The sequence below is a fragment of the Rhinatrema bivittatum genome, chromosome 18 (genome assembly GCF_901001135.1).
Source record: "Rhinatrema bivittatum chromosome 18, aRhiBiv1.1, whole genome shotgun sequence".
NCBI lineage: Eukaryota > Metazoa > Chordata > Amphibia > Gymnophiona > Rhinatrematidae > Rhinatrema > Rhinatrema bivittatum.
Window position 1 is genome coordinate 55,390,887 of NC_042632.1, and position 19,730 is coordinate 55,410,616.

A 19,730-nucleotide genomic window follows, 5' to 3' on the forward strand; every position below is an offset into this window, starting at 1 on the left:
GGAAGAGTCTGTATACAGGCCACACATATCCACGTGCCGCTGACGTGCCCCGACTCTGAATTTAATAAAACTTGTACATCCACCATAGCTGTTAATCTTATTTACTGAGATTTGTAATCCGCCTTTCCATACCTGAAATATCCAAGTCAAAGAGCCTCAATTCTTCTATTCTAGCTCAACAAATACAATTCAAGATATCTGCAATTATGCTGTTTTTATAGTTATTGCTGACTCATCCTATGACCAGGGCTCAGCTACGTAACCGTGGAATACTTACTATCGTAAGATCTCGCCGAGGCGGTGGCCGCTGCCTCATTGTCGGTGACTCTGTTGAGAAACAATTCATATTTGTTTTGCCTCCTTAGATAGTCACATAATTCCTTCATGCTCCACAATTTCTTTTCCTGAGGATCACTGATTGACTATTTCCTCTGTATCCCAGATCGAACTCCAGCCTTTACCAACAGCACGGAAAACCCTTTCCTACTAAACAAGACAGCCCCAAAACCAGATTAGTCTCCTAAATCTGTCCTTCTAATGTGGACAAACTTATATATAAAAGTGTTAAATAAATAAATAAATAAATAAATAAATAACCTCAACACAAAGTGCAGCAGAGGAGCTTCCACAACCAAAGGCAGACTAAGTGCATGACACGGGTTGGACATCAACAGCTGCTTTAGCTTGTTTCAGGCATTAAGAGAGAGCTCCTTTGTTATGACCGCTCCAGTCAGACCTACCTCTAGGATTGAGATTTCAGAACTCCTGCCTTGCTGCCTATGTGCATTTACATAAAACTGCTAAAAAGTGGCAGATTCAAGTTTTTCTTTCTATACAAAGTCATGCACAAATGATCTGTAGCCATCCTCAGCCCCCCAAGGGCCTCTGTACAGTAGGGATAGGCCCATATGCATTTCAGCAGGAAAGCGCTAGCTTCCTAATGAGGACTGAACATTGTGTAAACAGTTAGATTAAGAATGAGTACAACTTGCACATCCCACCCCTTCCCACACAACTGTACCCCCAAGAAATCTAAAACCAAGTGAGAAATGTTTCACAGCATCTTTCTTTTTATTTTAAATAACTCCACATTCAATCTTGGCTGTGCCTTGCATCTCTCAGGCAGGAGGGAGGAATGTAGATTACATGGATACCATCCATACCACAATCAGGCCTCAAGCTGGAAGCTTCTCACATGGTGCACGGGTGAGGAGGTCCATTTTCCCTTCTCAAGACAAACATTTACCCCTCATCCTTCTTCTGGGGAAATCCAGTGGGACATGAGTAGGACTGGCAGCCACCTCAGTGCCAGGGAAGCCTATGCCCGGGACAGCATGGGGTGATCCCGCGTCTCACAATGCACAAAGCCAGCAAAAACAAGTACAAAATTAATCGTTTCACTCTGCATGCCAGAAGAACAGAAAGTCCCAAAGACTTTCCCTGTCAGGATGGCAACAGAAAAAGAAAATCCCAAAAAAATGAAACAAGAACTATAACATAGAGTAAGCGAAACTGTACATGGAGGTGAGCTGTTTAAAAGAAGTGCGAGTTTTGGAAAGGGGTAGCCTGGCTATGTTCAGCTGACTCTGTGCTTTGCAATGCAAGCCTTGGAGACCCTGGAGCTGGCTCCGAGTCCCCATACTTTGATACTCAGCTCAGGGCCACCGGGCTCACAGGAAGGCCAGCAAGACGACAGGAACAAGGCTCTGCAGCTCAAAGGAAATGACAGCTGGAACTGCAATAAAGAGAAACCTGGCATCTGCGGCCAGGTCCGATCTCCTAGTCTGAAACACAAGTAACATGCAGCAGGCCACTCCCTCCCACTTACTTCTGCGCATGTCAGCTAAGGGTGCAGGACGACCATCAAACTTGCCGTCTTTCTGGTGATTGGGGGCCTCCTTCTCCCGGCTCACGGCGTTTTGCTGCCTGGCTGTGCCTTCCAGGTCCAGGGCACAGGAGTTGGCGGAAGAGCTGGATCCCAGCTTCTGAGCCGAGAGCTCCCCGCTCACCTTCTTTAAGTAGGAAGCAGGGGCCCAGCCTTCCTGACCTTGATACCTGCACAAAGAAACCCCCTTGTCAGCTCCATGACAGCGCTTTGTCCTCTGCACAGTTATATCCTTAATACTACAGGGCAGCCGCTTCTAATCTGAACCGATGCCACAGAAATACCTGCACGCTTTCTTCTTAAAAGCCCTTTTATAGCACATAACGTAAAGAAAAGGTTAAAGGGTAGCACAGTGGACAATAATTAAGGTAAACCTACAAAATAACATAGCAACAGTTCTCTCTTGTACACATCAGAGTGGGTTCCTGCTCTTCCCTCTGCAGTCCAGTGATCTCCACTCATGAACTGATGCTTGAGCTACGAACTCTTTTCATGTTTGTTTGTCTGCAAGAGTTTGCTGGGGAGTGTTAGTAACTCCTTTCCTCTTGGTTCTGGAGGAAGTTTCCTGACTTCTCCCTTTGTGAGAAACAGGGTTTGGGGTTTAAACATGAAGACGATACATAATTTATGGGAATTCTGCAATGCACTCTAAAATGTGTATTTCTAAGCTGCACCGACATGGCGTAATATTTTATTTATTTATATTGTATTCCATGACCCCGTATCAACTGCTCAGCCCCTCGATGGAGGGAGGGAGGGAGGGTTTCCCTAGCTCTAATGGCTGTTGGAATTTTTATATACTGCTTTTATAATCTGCATTTCTTAAGTATTATGCTTTTAAATATATCTGATTATGTATTAGATTTTGCATTTATTATGTATTTGATGTAGCTGCTTTTGATTAGGTATAAGTCTCGTGTATCTGATTATTTAGAAAGGGATCAATTTTCAAAATGTTTATGCATGTACAACTGGAATTACATGTGTAAGGAGCGTTTTGGAAGAACATGTTCTAGTAGTGTTGCATGTAAACCGATGTGATATGTAATTTTGCACATGAATGTCGGTATATAAAAGTTCCAAATAAATAAATAAATGTGAAAGGAAACAAAAGAAGGGAATTAGTGGTGCTCAGGACAGGGCTCAGAGGTTCACGCACACGTTGCTGTTTTGCAAGCTGTATGCACGCATATCTTACCAAGAAGTGAAATCGCACTTGTTTATTCTCTGGAAGGGGGTGAGTTAAATGGTGGTTGGGGAGAGGTCAGGGTGAATTGGTGACTGCACGTATGTGCACAAGTATTTTATAAGCGGCGTGCGCACATTCTTTATAAAGTGCCTGCCTGCCTTCACGTGTAACTCACGGTTACTCCATGCACGTTACAACTATGTCCTGTGTAAAATAAGTGCGTGTACTTTTATAAACTGGGTGGTGAAAGTTAAGTGCTGACCTGCACTGCAGTATAACAGAAGGGAAGGGCAATGCTTATAGGCTCGCTGCGAGTAAACGTTTTCTGCATTACTACACAAATATACAGTCACACTTTCAGGGCAGAAGTACACGGGATTTTATGAACTGTGCGGCTCCCACCACGCCACACGCAGTTTATAAAACGCTGCTGTCACTCACACTACTGAAAATCACCCTCATAATGTATCTGATTCTGAACTTATTTTTTATTTGTCGTTAACTGCACTGGGTGGTTCTTTGGTGGTATTTTATAAATTCTAGATCAGATAGAAAACGACAGTCACTGAGCAAATTCAGAACCGTTCAGGGTAACACAGCAGTGGTGGCCAGCTGTGCTGAGCTGAGTTTGCATCTTTCTGCTCTGGAGGAAAATCTCTCAAAGCCCATGCGGTGCCTTGGAAGATTAGAAATCAGCACAAACTGTATTATTTTTTTAACTTGCTAATGCCAGCACTGCAGGTGAGGATGAAGTTTGTGAGCAAAACCTCCATCTTCAGATGTATTAAAAGATACAGTCCTAATATTTCTGCTGAAGATACATGGCGTGCCAAAACTGTATTTCTACTCCCAAAGCATAGATCCACAACCTGCTTAGTTAATGCTTCAAAATATTTTAATACAATGTATCTAGCCTATCAGGCACTTCACACTTGTCTTCTTCTGCTGTAAAGCAGCTGCAGTCCCAAATCCCAAATCCCATTCTCAGATCTTGGAATACAAACGTATTTGCAACTCTTTGGGGTTCTCTTTTGTTGTACGTAGAATGTGGGGAGCGGGTCCCGGTTCTGGCTGGGCAGGGGAAGCAGAGACCAGGTCTCTCTTTCTGCACTATTACAGGCAGTGCCTTCTGCTCCCCTGGAGGAGGTTCCCAGCTGCCAAGAGAAGCCGCACTTCTGCCTCCCTCACCCAGAGCCTGCAGCATTTTATCAGTCCTGAAACATCTACTGCAAAGGGAGACTGAAGAGACATTCAGGATTATAAACACACTGACGCTGCTCAAACCACTTCTCTGCTTCCTCCTTAGCTAGTCAGGTTTTCAGAAGATATATTTTCATATACGAGAGGCAGTGCAGTCATTAGGAATGTCCTGAAAATCCAATTTGCCTGAGGACTGATTTCAGCACCATTATAAATAAATAAATTTTAAAAACTGTACAAATGGCATATAAAAAAAACACACACACACGTGACCAAACAGAACGACCAGAGTGTTTAGACGTGACGGAGGAGGGGCTGTACCTGATTTTCCACCATCCCTCTAGGTTTTTCTGGATAACTTCCACCACAGCGCCTTTCTCCAAGCTGATCTCGTCCTGGTCTCTTGCTGCGTACGGATAAATGACGCCGTATTTCTCCTCTGTTCAACAGAAGCACATTTGCAAGAAGTTCAGAACCACTTCAAAGAACTAGCAATTACTACAAGATATTCCAGCTCCCACGCGGGTCCGAGTCCCAGTAAAATGAGTTTATGACTTCAGCCTGAATCCTGGGCCGTGTGGGCAGACTGCGCCAGATTTTGGGAGCAGAGACCCAGCATCAGATTACGAGGGGACACAGGTGAAGCTGTGGGTGCAGAGACCTGATCACGATGGTCTCCCATCCAAAGCTATCAATTCATTCTTTTATTGAACAGACATTCAAAGTAACAGGTCTTATCATGAGTTCTTATCTTCTGTGAAACTATACTCCCCAAATTCACAAACTAAAACAGAACTTGTTTGTTAGCCCAGCTACTGGACATATTTTTATTTGGTGTTTATCACTCTGGGCTTACCTAGGAAAACAATTTCTAAATAAAATGAAGGCAATGCATAAAGGTGAGCTTTTCTGCAAACAGAAGGATGAGCCACCTGAATCCTGGCCAAGCACGGTGCATTCCTGTCACACCTGCAGGCCTCTGGAAGGTGGCTTATGGTGAAGCAGAAAACACTCCTAGGTGTTAGAGGTAGTTCATGATTCACGTGGCTCCCAATCTGTGCCAGTCCTCCGTGCTCCATGCCTGATTCGAGGATAACACCGCAGTGTGGGCCATCTTCTGATTTACTGGACTTCACACTGATGAGCAGCCCCGATACTGGGAGCCACGAAATTCGTGACTTTCTCTGTTACCAAGGATCGGGCAGATTAGAAATCTTTTACTATCTGGAATCCCTTTCTGAACCCTGGAAACATTATAGTGCCATGACCTGCGGAGCGCATATTCAGAATCCTTTCTGCGTTATCAATCAGGGCTGCTCTCTCAGAAGGTGCATTTACTGCTCTTTTCAGTTATCCTTTGATAAAGATGAACTGGGCAGTCACAGCGCCGCCAGTTGTACTGTTGAGTTCAGAGCTGTGCAACAATTTCCTGTTTGCATTTCATCTCTGAAGATCCCGTTTGCACAATACTGACGAGTAGGGACTTCAAAGACAAAGCCAGTACTGCCTGCTCTGTCTCACCGGGCGGCACATTCTTACCGCGGATCGCCATTTATCGCATTGCTTCCTTTAAAGCAGCCGCTCCTTATAACAGAATCTGGATTTTCCATGCGCAGAACCCTTTCTGTGATAAAGAGCGGCTGGATGAACCTGCTTTTTATTTAACTAACTGGAGTCCAAGAAAATGGCTGGCAGAATCTGAATTTTATCTCCCTATTATTCCCCCTTACCCTCCAAAGACTCCCAGAAAGTGGGTTCCTGGTCAAACACCATTAAAAGGAAGCCACAGATCCATTGCCGTGTCGCCTCTTGGTACTGGTTCTTTAACATGTGCATTTTCTTCCTGGTCTGAACTGCTGAGGCGCAGCAATGCTAACTAGAAATCAGCGGGGAAGTTGCCAGTTATTTGTAAGAAGGAGCTGATGAGCGAGGGCTCTCTGCCCCTCTCCCTGTTCTTAGCCAGTGAAAGGTTCCAAGCGAGCAGAAAACCACGAGGCAGGTCATTTTCCATGGTGGCACATAGTGTCATTGACTTTCCTTTTCACTACGTCATGTCCGTAAGCACCAGCTCCCACTGACAGAGAAACCTCTGTCTCTACTGCGATGCGAGTTCTCAGCTCTGGCAGTCTACTCCAGGAAGGCTGACGTGTTTCATGGTCAACCAAACTGCTTTTGCTCCAGAACGATCACATTGTCCCATATCACTAAGGACTGAGGGTGATAGCATTCTGGATTCTTCAGTCTCATCTTAAAAGTATGCTGTTTTCTGGAAAGAAAGAACTACAAATCCCAAAATGTTTTGAGACAGTAGGCTTTCGTAAAAAAAAAACCAAAAAAACCAAAAGAACATAGACCAGCATATTATGCGACCTGTACTTATGATGTCCCCTCACTTTGACCTAGGGCAATACCACAGAGTAAAGGACCCATTCTTTGCAAGGACATGCAAACAGGAAAGCGTGAACTGCATGCAAATACATACGAGCAAAAAGTTCACAGCTACAAACACAAAATAAAGACAAGAAACGAGGCTCTATCCACCTGGACCCCATCCACTGGTGTACAAATCCCCAAGTGTCCGACGGCGGCCAACGTGCCGGGGCACAGACCAGTACTTCCAAGGGGCTGCGAGCGTGTTGGGAAGCAGGAAATGAGAAAACAGGAAATCAGGCAGAGAATCAGATTTTGGAACACCCATGCATTTGCAGCACAACTAAGCGGGCCCGCTCCTGTCCGCCTAAAACGCCATTAACGGACGACAAACTTTAGGTAACAGTGACGGTACCTTCATGCTTTGCTGAGTGGTAGGATAGCTTTCAGACCTGGAAGCTTTGACATACAACGTATGGAATAGGTCTGCCCTTGGAGAATATTTCTGTACATCATATTTATCAGGCCCCATGGCCTCACTGCAGTGGATGCTCCGAGCCACAACAGGAGCGCAGCGCATGGGGTCAGGAGCGAGGTGCAACGGTAGAGCTGTGTGCGAGGGTCTCAGTACAGGAAAAGGCGGAGGTGCCACAAGTCTGGATTAAGGTGCAAACTGTAAAGCCTCGTGGCAGGGTCTGAGCACTGGGAAAGCTTGTACAGTAATTGTCTGATATCAAGATATTACTGAAGCCTTAAACGTCCCTCCTCAGCCATGCGCTCTCTAACCCATCTGTACATGGCTTGCAAAAAAGAGACAGCAAAACAAAACCAGAAGATAAAGCAGTGTGGAGGAGATCCAGGGCGGGGCTGATATTCAGCGCTCCCCAGCATATCCAGGTAAGTCTGGTCAAGACGGAGAGTGGCTCTAAGGTTATCTGGGTATCTCTATTCCGTGTACAGCCGGTGACATAAAATCTTTTTAAAAAAATGTTAAAAGCCCCATAGGCCAACAGCAGCCTCGTTTCCACACCTTCCCCATGAGACTTTTTAAATAAATGCTGGACATAGAGTGGGCCCCCAAAATAATACAACGAAAGTTATGGGCCACAGTGACTTGATCTCCCCAACCCCCAGCACCGCCAAATTAAAAAAAAAAAAGGCAGCGCTGTTCCCTGCTTCCTCTTTGATCTGCGTTTGCGCTCTGCCTTTCTCCAGGACAGGCCTGGGAGCGGCTCACAGCGCAGCAAAGCATGAAACGCCAGAAACTCAGGTCTGAACGGGACGAAGGAAGGAGAATCTCCGCGCCTGTACCAGGGCTTCCACATTCACGCCGGCTTCTCCTCCTGCCGCTGGGGTACTGGCATACTTTTGGGGGTGGTGATGAAGGGGAAGAGAAAGCTGCTTGACACTACTTTTTTTTTTTTTTAAACTAGAGGGACGCTACGGACCGTGACTTCTGCTTTATTATTCTGGGGACTTAACGCAGCAGCAAGGGCTGTGGGGTATGGGCAACTGTGCTCCAAAACTTTTATTTTGTTATTCAAGTTTTCAGAAAGCAAGCAATCAGCTAAAGTTACCTTTAACTGGATAACTTTACCTGGGTACAGTCACTGGGAGATTTGTCCCGCTCTACATTCAGCTAAAGAATTCTTGGCAACTTTGCCACTCGCCTTTTCACTGAATATAGACCTCAGAATTATCAAACAGGAACAGAAGAATAATGACATAAAGAGGGATACCTTACATGTAAACAGGGATCTCCGTAGGATGAATTAGCCATTACGCCTGGGTGACATCATGTGACAGTGCAGACACACACCCAGCCTTCAGAGGTCAGTAAATACTTTACTGAGCATGTGCGGGAGTTCCCATAAATGAACTGCCTCGTGATACCTGCAGTCTCTTCCACTGCTTAAGCTTCAGCGAGGTGGCTGTCTCTCCAGGTAGGCAGGCGGGTATTAAAAATGGCTAATTCATCCTCCTGTCTACAGAGAACCCTGTCTACATGTAAGCAAACTTGTTTTCTCCATTGACAGGCAGGCATGAATTAGCCATGACACATAGAAAGTCCCAAGCTGAGGGTTGCACTGCAGAAGCACTTACTTAAAGACAACCCGCCCCACCAGGTGGAAAGCAGACTACTGGGTGAACTGGCTGCACTGACCTACTTGCCTAAAGTTACTGTCTCCTCAGAACATGCTGTCCAAACAGTAGTGGGATGTGAAGATGTGCACAAATGACCAAGAAGTAGCTCTGCATATGCAGGATCCCTGCCCTACCGTGCTACAGTGATGTGTATACCCAAGGGACAGTACAGATTTGTACCATATATGATTTTGTTGCATGTGAATACTTCTGCTCAGCCAGTCACATCGTTATTGTTACAAATCATTGCATAGCTCATTAGGCTGAAAGATGACCAGGGATCCATTCAATTTATCTTACCTTCATCAGGCTGCATGGAAAACTCATCTTGTGTCCCATCCTGAGCCTCAAGACATGTGGCAGGTACCCAGCCCTGCTCATCCGCAGTGCTCACAAACCACCAACCTGAAAGCAAGCAGGAGACCCCTCATCATTGTGACTGGCATTCAAAGGGTGGAGAGAATCCGCTTTACTGGTCTCTCGCGCCTTGTGAGTCCGATGGTGTCTGTCTTCTCCAGCCTCATGCAAATATTTAGCACTGGGACATGAACATATTAACCAGCTTTTTGCCCAGTTCTCTGACATCCAGGCACCTGCTAAACGGAGATGAAGTGGACAGACAGGTGGCACATGCCTAGGGTTACACTGCATCCCTTGTATTCTTGGCATTTTCACCTCTCTGGCCCATATCCAAAGCACATCCATAATGACTTTTCATGTTTTTAAAAGGTTAGGAAGATGAACAGCGACAGGAGACTTTCCTCTCCATGCAGTAACTGAATAAGAACGGGAAGCGGCTTTTTCAGCTTCCAGAAATCCAGGAGGCCTAGAGTATCTTTAAATGCTATTTAATGAATGCCTTCCCTAACAGCTTCCACAGATCTATGATCCAGAAGGGGGAAAGAGCTCTCAGTGGGTCCAGATATCTGCAGTCCTCCCACCAGGGTACTCTGCCACGGAAAGAACCATTAAGTAACTAATTAGCAACCAGAGATCAAGATCTTCCATTCTTCTTTCAGTTTTCCCCAAACTTCTAGATTTACTAAGTAAGAGCAGAGTTAGTGTATTGTGTGAATTGAACTCTCTCTGTCTTTCATATCTCAATAATTTGCTATGAGGTGGTATGAGTAAGAGAATTGTGCCTAAAAATACTAAATAGGTACTGGAGCCATTTGACACTCTCTTTTTTATGTTTTGCTTTTTTGCCGAAAACTATGGCAAGCACACAGCCAGCCTGACAGTGAAATCATCACCCAATACCTCGGGACAGCTTTACTCGTGAGAGACCACAACGCCATTAGCATTTGTCACAAATCTTCTGCTTACCAGACTCATTTTTCTCGATGATGTCCACCACCTGCCCCACTCGCAGGCTGATCTCGGAGCTCTCCTGCTTCTCGTAAGCTGCCACCGCCACATACTGATCCAGCACCAGAGGGTCGCTCGATGCAAAGTCTCCACCTAGAGGAGGAAAGAGGAATAGAAGGCCAGAAAGCGCCTTGAGTTTTAGCAGCCAGACTGCCCTGGTCTTCTCTGTCCTGGAGGTGGCCGCTTCCCCCTGTGCAGGAAGCTGGTGGGCACACACGAGAGAGGGAGGAGGAGGAAGAAAAGGAGAGAGGAGCCAAGTGAAACCACTGCAGCCAAACCTTGCCCCAGTGTCCGGCGACTGTCCGGTAAACATCAGGGGCACAGCTTGAAAGCACCTTAGTGACCTGCAGGAGGGATTCAGCTGGATGCTACCTACGTCCTACCACTGCTGTCACCTTTTTTTTTACATTTTAAAACCATAAATATTTCTCTGCCCTGGCAATTCAGAAGGGAGTCTCTAAGCTAGCTCACCCTGTAACAAGAAGTAACTTCTGCTGAAGGTGTTCACAGGCTGCTGAGATAAGCAGAGATCACGTAAAGCTGCCCAATGTTTCTCTTCCTTTCTGACTGCTTCCTGTCCAGCTCGCATCAGAGACCTATCCCTTCCTTATAACCTGCAGAGTCAGTAAGGAGTAAGCGTTTGGGGATTTGCAGTACTTATAATGGGGAAATGGCACTGTTGAAGAGGGTGATACCTGCTGAAGGGGATGACTGTCTTCCTACAAAGCTGCTGCTCTCACAGTGAGGGGATATTACGAGTTGGCATCTACCACATACAGGCTCCAGTATCTTCCCCAAATTCAGTTCCATATTAAGTGCAGAATTCTGCAGTGAAATTTTGTGGCCAAGAAACTGGAAACTGTTCCTCTCTAAATTCCCCTGATGCTGCCTTATGAGCAGTGCTTAGCACAGACTCTGCCAAGGGCTGCAAGCTTCATCTCGGCAGTATTCCCAGCCTAAGGAGGAGGAGGAGGAATCGAACCCAGTGCTTACTCCTGGGCCAGTGGTCTGTCCTCTCCTGCTTGTCATGTTTACATCCATGTAGATGTTACAGGAACCAACCCAACCTCCCATCTTCTTCTGGCCATGCAGATCTCCTACACCTCTCCTCTCTGGTGCTTCTGCAGCTCAGGTGGGTGTACACGTTAACCATATACGTACACAGCCCCTTTATTCTATGCCCTCGTGTTAGTATATTAATATAGTACAGAAGGTCTGGGTTTTATTCAGTGTTGTGAAAGGATTTCACTGTATTTTGCAATTTCAAGTCTTCAAATATATTCATGCAGCCACAAGGAAAGAGATTTCACTGCCTGTATGCAGAGAAAAAAATGATCGAAAGTACTCTAAAGAACAAAATGACTGAACTTATAGATAGGCATAGTTTAATGGGTCACCATGGATTTAGCCACGGGAAGTCTTGCCTCACCAATTTGCTACATTTGTTTTTAATAAAGATGTGGATAAAGATGAGCCAGCTGATATTGTATATCTGCATTTTCAGAAAGCATCTGACAAAGTATCTCATGAGAGACTCTTCAGGAAATTAAAAAGTCATTGGATAGGAGTTAATGTCTATTGTACATTAAGAACTGATTAAAAGATAGAAAACAGAGAGTAGAGCTAAATGGTCAATGTTCTTAATGGAGAAAGGTGAATAGTGGTGCCCCAGGGATCTGTACTGAGACCACTGCTTTTTAACATATTCATAAATGACCTAGAAATGGGAACGATGAGTGAGGTGATTACATTTGCTGATACAAAGTTATTCAAAGTTGGAAAATCACAAGAGGATTGTGAAAAATTGCAAAAGGACCTTGTGAGACTGGGGATGCAAATGGGAAATGAAATTTAATGTGGACAAGTGTAAAGTGATGCACTTAGGGAAGAGTAATCCAAATTATAGCTACAGAATGCAAGGTTTCACATTAGGAGTCACCACTCAGGAAAAGGATCTAGGGGTCATCGTTGATAATACTTTGAAATCTTCTGCTCAGTGTGCAGCAGCAGCCAAGAAAGCCAATAGAATGCTCGGGATTATTAGGAAAGGAAAGGAGAATAAAACAGAGAATATCATAATGCAACTGTATCAATCCATGGTGCGAACTCATCTTGAGTACCTTGTGCAGTTCTGGTCACCACATCTCAAGAAAGATACAGCAGAATTAGAAAAAGTACAGAGAAGGGCGACCAAAATGATAAAGGGGATGGAACAATTCCCCTATGAAGAAAGGCTAAAGAGGTTAGGACTCTTCAGCTTGGAGAAGAGACGGCTGAGGGGGGATATGATAGAGGTCTATAAAATAATGAGTGGAGTGGAATGGGTAAACATGAATCAATTGTTTACTCTTTCAAAAAAATACAAAGACATTTAATGGCACCTATGCGTCCAAAGGCACAACCATGATTGATGAATCTTCGTAAAATTGATCAATCCTATTAGGCTGAGATAATCATGTGCATGGTACACCAGGATGTTTCAGACCTTAGGACCATCACATATTTCAACCCTCCCCAAGGCTGTCACCTGGGGCTGACCAATCCCCTCGCACCCTCTTTAGTATGCAACTGCTGAAACGAGGGGGTCATTGGGTGAGGGTGAAAGGGGGTAGACTGCAGAGTAATCTAAGGAAATATTTCTTTTCAGGAAAAGTGGTGGATGCATGGAATGGTCTCCCAGTGGAGGTGGTGGAGACAAAAACAGTATCGGACTTTAGGAATGCATGGGACAAGCACAAGGGATCTGTGCGTAATGGGAGGGATTACAGAGTTAGGCAGTTGTGTGGATGGGCAGACCAGATGGGCCGCATAGTCTCTTTCTGCCATCACGTTTCTATGTTTTAATTTCAACGGGATTGAGCTGGATAACTAAGACCTTATTCCAGGTGGATTGTCCTTCCACAGCATGCGGCCTCTTAGCTGGATTATTCCTAGGGAGAAGAGGTGGAAGGTTGGAGGTCAGGGAGGTACACAATGTGCACATATCTGGGTTTCAAATGTACAAACAGTGTTTTGTCCCAGAACTAGGACTCAGTTTTCTTGTGGGGTTTTTTTTTCCCCTTTAAAACTGACTACAAGGTTCACAAGTAGCTGTGTACATTGCAACAACGTTGCCCCCAGCATGGGCCCTGTCAAAAATTCACATTCAAGACAGCCCCTGCCTGTGCAAGGTCTAAAAAGCCTATAATAATGCCTGTGAAAATAATGTTTAATAAAAGATCATTCCAAAATCCTAGCATGGAAGACGAGGACCTCGCTATACAGCTGCTTGTCACTGTGCAAGGTAGGACACTGGGTCAGGTGGGCCCTTAGAGTGACCCAAAATGACAGAGCTGATGACCACTCTCTGGGAATTCCTGCATTTCACAGACAAAAGGGTCCAGTTGTTGGGATGCTGGGGTCTGGCCCTGTAGTTTCCTTCTGCTCAGTAGGAATTTGGGGCCGGGATCTGGTGCCAAGAGCCTTCATCTTAACACCCTCCCTCCCCTCCCCCCCCAAGTATATATTAGTTCAGTCATTGCAGTGAGAGTCCTGGGGTTGTGGACCTCATGTCCCATGGCTCCTTCTAGCCACTAAGTGCCACTGTTGGACAGGACACCCCCCCCAAAGGCTATGAGTGCTGCTTCTGCAGCATCCCCGCAGCTGACCTGGAGAGTGGAAGCCCGAACCGGAAAATGAACACAGGTCTTCTTCTGCATGGCAGCAGCCACCACTGCCACCAGCTTCTCAACTTCTTTGGCTGTCATGACCTGGACACGGTGCACATACCACTGGAATATAGACGCTCATATGCATTCCCTGTTTTCAAGCTGCTGCAGTCCATCTGTGATTCACACAGAGATCTGTAGGAGTTTTTGGCATTCGCTCTGATTACAGGATTTAACAGCAGAGATCGTAGCCTGCTATCAGAACGGAAAAAGACAGAGAGGTGTAAAGCGGCTTCCTCTGGAGGGCAGTGCAGACTGCTCTCTGCAGCAGCTGAGCATCATCTGTGTTAGTAACTCTGACCTCAGTCTGAGCAGGCAAAATCCCTTCTCCTTACCAAGAAACATCTGCTCATGGGACAGGGATGATGCGGTTCTATTCGGCTTCCATTCTTCTCCCTTCACCACACCCCTAACGAATGCCCGAACTGCTGAAGGGCTGGAAGGAGAGGCACCACCAAGTCCTGAACCTGGATCTCAGACAAATGCTCGTCTAACCTGCTCTTAAACGGAGTCATTTTACCACAGGCCACATAAACATGTGCTGCTGAGCACCCAACTTACATTCATTTTCATAGCAGACCTATTGTGTGAGCTACCTTTGAAATTCTCTCGGTGAGACAATACACACACAGTTACACCTGCTATTTGGTGCGTTTCATTTTGCAGAGAATTTATGTGCATATGTTTTAAAATCAAAAGTATATCCCAACCCCTCACAGACTCCCCTATGGGCCGGATTTTAAGAGGTACATGCGGGTGTAGATTTGTGCGCAGAAATCCACGCCCGATTTTATAACATGCGTGCGCATCGGCGTGCACGAGGGGGTGCACGTTTGTGCATCTTGCACGCACCGAGCCCTAGGGAAGCCCCGATGGCTTTCCCTGTTCCCTCCGAGACCGCTCCGAAATTGGAGCGGCCTCGGAGGGAACTTTCCTTCCGCCTTCCCCTCCCTAACCCACCCCCCCAGCCCTATCTAAACCCCCGACCTTTGTTTTTAAAGTTGCGCCTGCCTCTGGGCAGGCGTAGGTTGTGCGCGCTGGCCGAGTGGCCCTATGGAGGCCTTTTTTCATGCCCCGGGACATACGCGCGTGCCAGGGCTTGCCCATGTCGCCAGGCCTATGCAAAATAGGCTCGGCGTGCGTAACCCCCCTGCGTGCGTAAATCCAGCTGGATTTACGTGTGCAGGGCTTTTAAAATCTGCCCCTGTGTGTGTAAACGATGCATACACTGAGTATGTGCCTGGCTTTATGTGCTTATCACTCGTACAGTTTCTAAAAGTCCTATTTCTGCAGGTCAAGCACTACCTTACCCTCAAAACTTCCAATGTCCCCTTCTGCACTCATGGAATTTCCCTGCTATAAATCACTGCCACTCATAAACCATCAGGAACTGGTTCTCTACCCTCCTTACCAAGGGTCTCTACCCTCCCATAATGTTTTTATTTTTACATTCTTATTAGTTAATCTATATCTTTTGTTATTTTAACCCTCCCCTTTTGCCCTGTTCGCTGTATTTCTCTTAGTTCTTTGTAAACCGATATGATGTACCTACGAACTTCGGTATAAAAAAGCAGTTAAATAAATAAATAATGTGCCTTCTCCCCCAACCCTTCCTCGGAGATGATGCACAGCGCAGCTACCGAACACTTTGTTACTCAGCGATGACCATTTGCAAGTGAAAATTTTAAAAAGCATTTGCTGCAGGGGCTGCTAACTCCCTGGCTGAATTCAGTAGAGAAGTGGAAGCAGCAAATCCAAAATCCTTTACTGCCAATTCATTTGTAAAAATAACATTGAAAGTTAAAAGCTGAAAAGTTATTTCCGATCTTCTTGGTAAGACGAGAATTTATCTGACTGGGAGGACATGAATGAAAATAGATGCAAAAAAAAAAAAAAAGAGAGTGACCCTTCCTGCAGGTTACACAGCGGCCTGGTAATAACTGGGCACTGCTGCCGTGCTCCCAGGCCACCCACTGTCCTTCCAAATAGAGACAGTAAAACATCACCTGCCAGGAACAGGTGGGAGTTACTTCTGGGAGCCGCTGACTGCAGTGTAATTATCCCCCACTAAAATATCACTTGGAAAAAACATGTTTTTCCTTTCAGGAGAACTCCAGGATCATATTTGAAATCGCTGGCATACGTTTTATTTATCCATTTCTTTTTTGTGACGGTGGCAACTCAACCGATAATGTTGGGAGCTGTATTTAGCAGATTAAAGTATCTCTAAGCATTATGCCGTGTGAGACTGCGTGCATGCCTGGCTCCGCTCTTCCCTCTGTAGATCTGGGGTGCATGCATAGCGTGGCAGACTCGTGTGACCCGTTCATTTGTACTGCCGAGCTTTTTCCACAATTCAACAGTGCAAAAGCTATCACTGTAATATGAACTTTAAGCCTGGATAGGCCAGGCTGGTGATGAGCAGCAGTGCTGCGGGCTTGTTTCTCAGACCTGGTTTGGACTCCTTAGGCCAACTGGTCTGGAAAAGCTGCAAAAGCAGCACTCACAGCCCTGGAGGGGAGGGAAGGAGAGAGAGAGAGAGAGAGAGAGTGAGTGAGTGTATGGGTGTGTGTGTGTGGCAGGGGGAGAATCCTAGCTATTGTACAATAGAGAAACTTGCTGGAGGGATCCAGGATGAATGCAGATGGGGTCCAAAGCGAGGCCTAATCAGAGACAAACCCCTGGTGGCTACAAATGAAGCACCCTAAACCTCACATCATAAATGGCCCTGATCATGATGGGGGCTCCCACTGAGCTGGAAACTTTTGACATCATATTCTTTGCATCGATTTTCAGAACAGGGAGCTGAAGGTCTTCTGCGGAGATACAAGTCATTTGTGTCCCACCTCTGTATCCTTCCACAGGATGTCCAAAGTAGTGAACATCAATCAAAACAATACAATCTACATAATCAATTATTTAAAAACAAATAATTATAACTGATATTAGGAGTGGCTGAAGAACAGCTCCAGTTTATTCTTTAGAAGAGCTGCACCATCCCGAGGCATTCTTTGCAGCTCAATACAAGAGGAAATGACCCAACACCGACCTTTAACCCCAGTTATGGGCAGAACAGTTTTCAAAGTCATTTAGCTGCGTAAAATGCCTTGGCTAAAAGAATGCATTGCTTCATGAAGCGCACAATTATAGCCAGAGGCACTGCAGTGGCGGGTCCCGGCTGAGGCAGGACAATAGCCCATGTACAGTGAGAGCCTTCATACCCTTTCACATTCTGTCTAAAAAATACAAATCAAAATGCATTAAAGTAGGAATTTGTTTAACAGATCTTCACCACATCGTGAAAGAACGATTATAGAAATATTCCAAAAGTAATTAAGAATAAAAACTTCTTTGATTGTATAAGACTTCACAAACCCTTGACTCAATACTTGGTGGAAGCCCCTTCTGCAACAGCCTTGAGTGATCTAGGATGTTTCTACCAATTCTGCCCAGTGGGATGGTGCAGTTTTTTCTCATTCTTCCTGGCAGATGAGCTCAAGCTCTTTCAAGTTGGCTGGAGATCATCTTGCCCATATTTTCTATTGGATTCAGATCTGGGCTTTGACTAGACCATTCGAGAACCTTCACTTTCTTCCTGTTCCATTGTTTTTACTTTGTGCTTAGGATCACTGTCCTGCTGAAAGGTCCCAGGTCTAAGGCAGACTGAAGCAGGTTTTACTTACAGAATTGGCCTGTGCTTTTCACCATCTCTCAATCCTCCCTGTTCCCAGCACTGCAAAGCATTCCTACCACATAATGCTGTCACCACCATGTTTTACTGTAGGGGTGGGGTTAACCTCAAGATCCAATTTATCCTCATCAGATCACAAAACCTTCTCCCACGTGCATGCAGTGTCCCCTAAGTGCCTCTTTGTAAATGCTACGTGATACGTCATATGGCTTTTCTTCAACAGTGGCCACCCTCCCATACGGCCCAAGATTGTGGAGTAATCTTGAAATTGTTGAAGAGTCTGCATTTTCCCAAGTCTCAGCCGGGGACCTCAGCAGTTCTTTTAAAATAATCTCAGCCCTCACAACGACCTTCCACAGCAGTTTCCTTAATTCACAGCTACTGCCTTTGGCGAAGGTGTTTTGGTGGTGTCAAATGTATTTATTTATTTATTTAAAAGCTTTTATATACCGGAATTTAGCTGGCTGCCTTCATTCCGGTTTACAGATACAACAACTTAATACATTTGGGAGCAACTGACAACAAACAGGAAAACAACTGTTTCCAGTTTGTTTGACATCTACCGGTGTCAGTTTGTTGTCAAATGGTTTCTACTTTATAATCATGGCCCTGACAGTGCTCCTAGGGATATGCAAACAGACTGAAAATGTCTTACAGCCTTCTCCCAGTCTGCACCTTTGAATAACATCATCCCGTTCTTTCGGCAGCTCTTTGTTCGGCATGTTTTGACTTATGCTTCATATAAAAGGAACAGCTTGATTCTTCATCAAGGAGTATTTGGATCAGCTCAAATACTGTGATTGGATACATGAGATCTCTATTTAACTTATCATAGGTCTTGTAAAGGCAGTTTTTTTAAACCAGAGTTAATCTGGGTTTGCTGAGACAATGGGTGTGAAGACTTATAAGACCTTTTGGGGTTTTTTTTTAATCTTTACAGTAATTACTATTGTAATATTTCTATAATTGTTTTTTCACAATGAGAATGTAGAATATGTTGTGTAGATCAGCAAAACAAACTTCTACTTTAATCCATTTTAATTTATATTTCTTAGACAGCAGAATGTGAAAAATGAACAAAGATGTGAAGATTTTTTATAAGGCACTCACCCTAGCCTTAAGCACACTCAGTCCAACTCTCACTCACCCTAACCCTCACCCACACTCACTGTAACCACATTCACTTTAATAGTCCCTAACTAATTCTAATTCTATCCCCCTCCTTACTCGGTGCTGAATTCTTGCAGTGACATCAGAAGACATCGGAGAACCTCGTCAATGGGGCAGTTCGGAGATAGGCCCATGGGTACAGCATATTTTCAAGGGAGTTTCCCTTTGACCGTTTTGTTGGCAGGGGGACATTGGCTCCAACGTGCCCACGTATATTTGCAGCTGCTTTCCGTGGAAAGTCACTTCATCTCCTTCCACCTCGACTCTGGGTGAAAGTGTCCGTCATTTATCCACAGAAAGGGCTGGGAAACTTTCAGCTGCATTTATCCACAGGGAAAGCTTTGCCTATTGCCATCTAAATATTAAAACCAAGGACTGACTTTAAAACAAATGCTCTTTTAACATTACCTCTTCTGGCAAGTGAAAATGTAACCATTCAGCCCAAAATATATTTCTCAAATAATGTGCCCTTCCAGGCAGAATCCATTCCCACCATTTATTTCTTCTTTCTAAAATGCCCTACTATAAGGAGCTCAGCTGTGAAGGGCCATGTGTTCTTCCAATCTGCCTGCCCTTCCTGGCCATAGCTTGATATATGTACCACCCGCTATGTGCCAGTTCCCAGGGACAGCGGAGAAGCGTTTTGATTTCGGTAAATCCTGCTCCGTATGCGAGCGCAACACACAAGCTTTTCAGTAATCCATAAAGGAAAAAGGATAAATTCAATAAAGGGAGGTTAGCAAGCTGCATTAATTAGTGGGAAAAGAAGGAGAAGTGGGGGTGCAGGAGGGTTAAGAGAAAAGCAAAAGGCAAGAACCCAGGGCCTAGTGTCTCACTTTCCCCCACCTGGGAGCTCCTAGCCCAGGTGTGGCTCCCAATCAGGACTGGGGAATGCTCATCAGCTTCAAAGGCTGGTGGAGGTCTGCAGTCTGGGAGAAGATCTACGCCCTTGACCAGGTCTCACTTTAGATGAAGGGATGACAGAACTGGTAACAAAAGGAAACA

General features: G+C 45.3%; 1 protein-coding gene across 2 annotated transcripts in view; it reads right to left on the reverse strand.

Annotated features, from left to right (window-relative positions):
• Positions 1-19,730, reverse strand: part of SH3PXD2B (SH3 and PX domains 2B) — a 111,954-nt gene that overhangs the window by 9,623 nt on the left and 82,601 nt on the right. For both annotated transcript variants that reach the window (XM_029583349.1, XM_029583350.1), the window contains 5 exons: positions 10,116-10,250; positions 9,090-9,194; positions 4,596-4,713; positions 1,829-2,055; positions 278-327 (listed from right to left, as the gene is read on the reverse strand). In XM_029583349.1, coding sequence (XP_029439209.1) covers positions 278-327; positions 1,829-2,055; positions 4,596-4,713; positions 9,090-9,194; positions 10,116-10,250 — 635 coding nt within the window. The remainder of the gene's footprint in view (positions 1-277; positions 328-1,828; positions 2,056-4,595; positions 4,714-9,089; positions 9,195-10,115; positions 10,251-19,730) is intronic.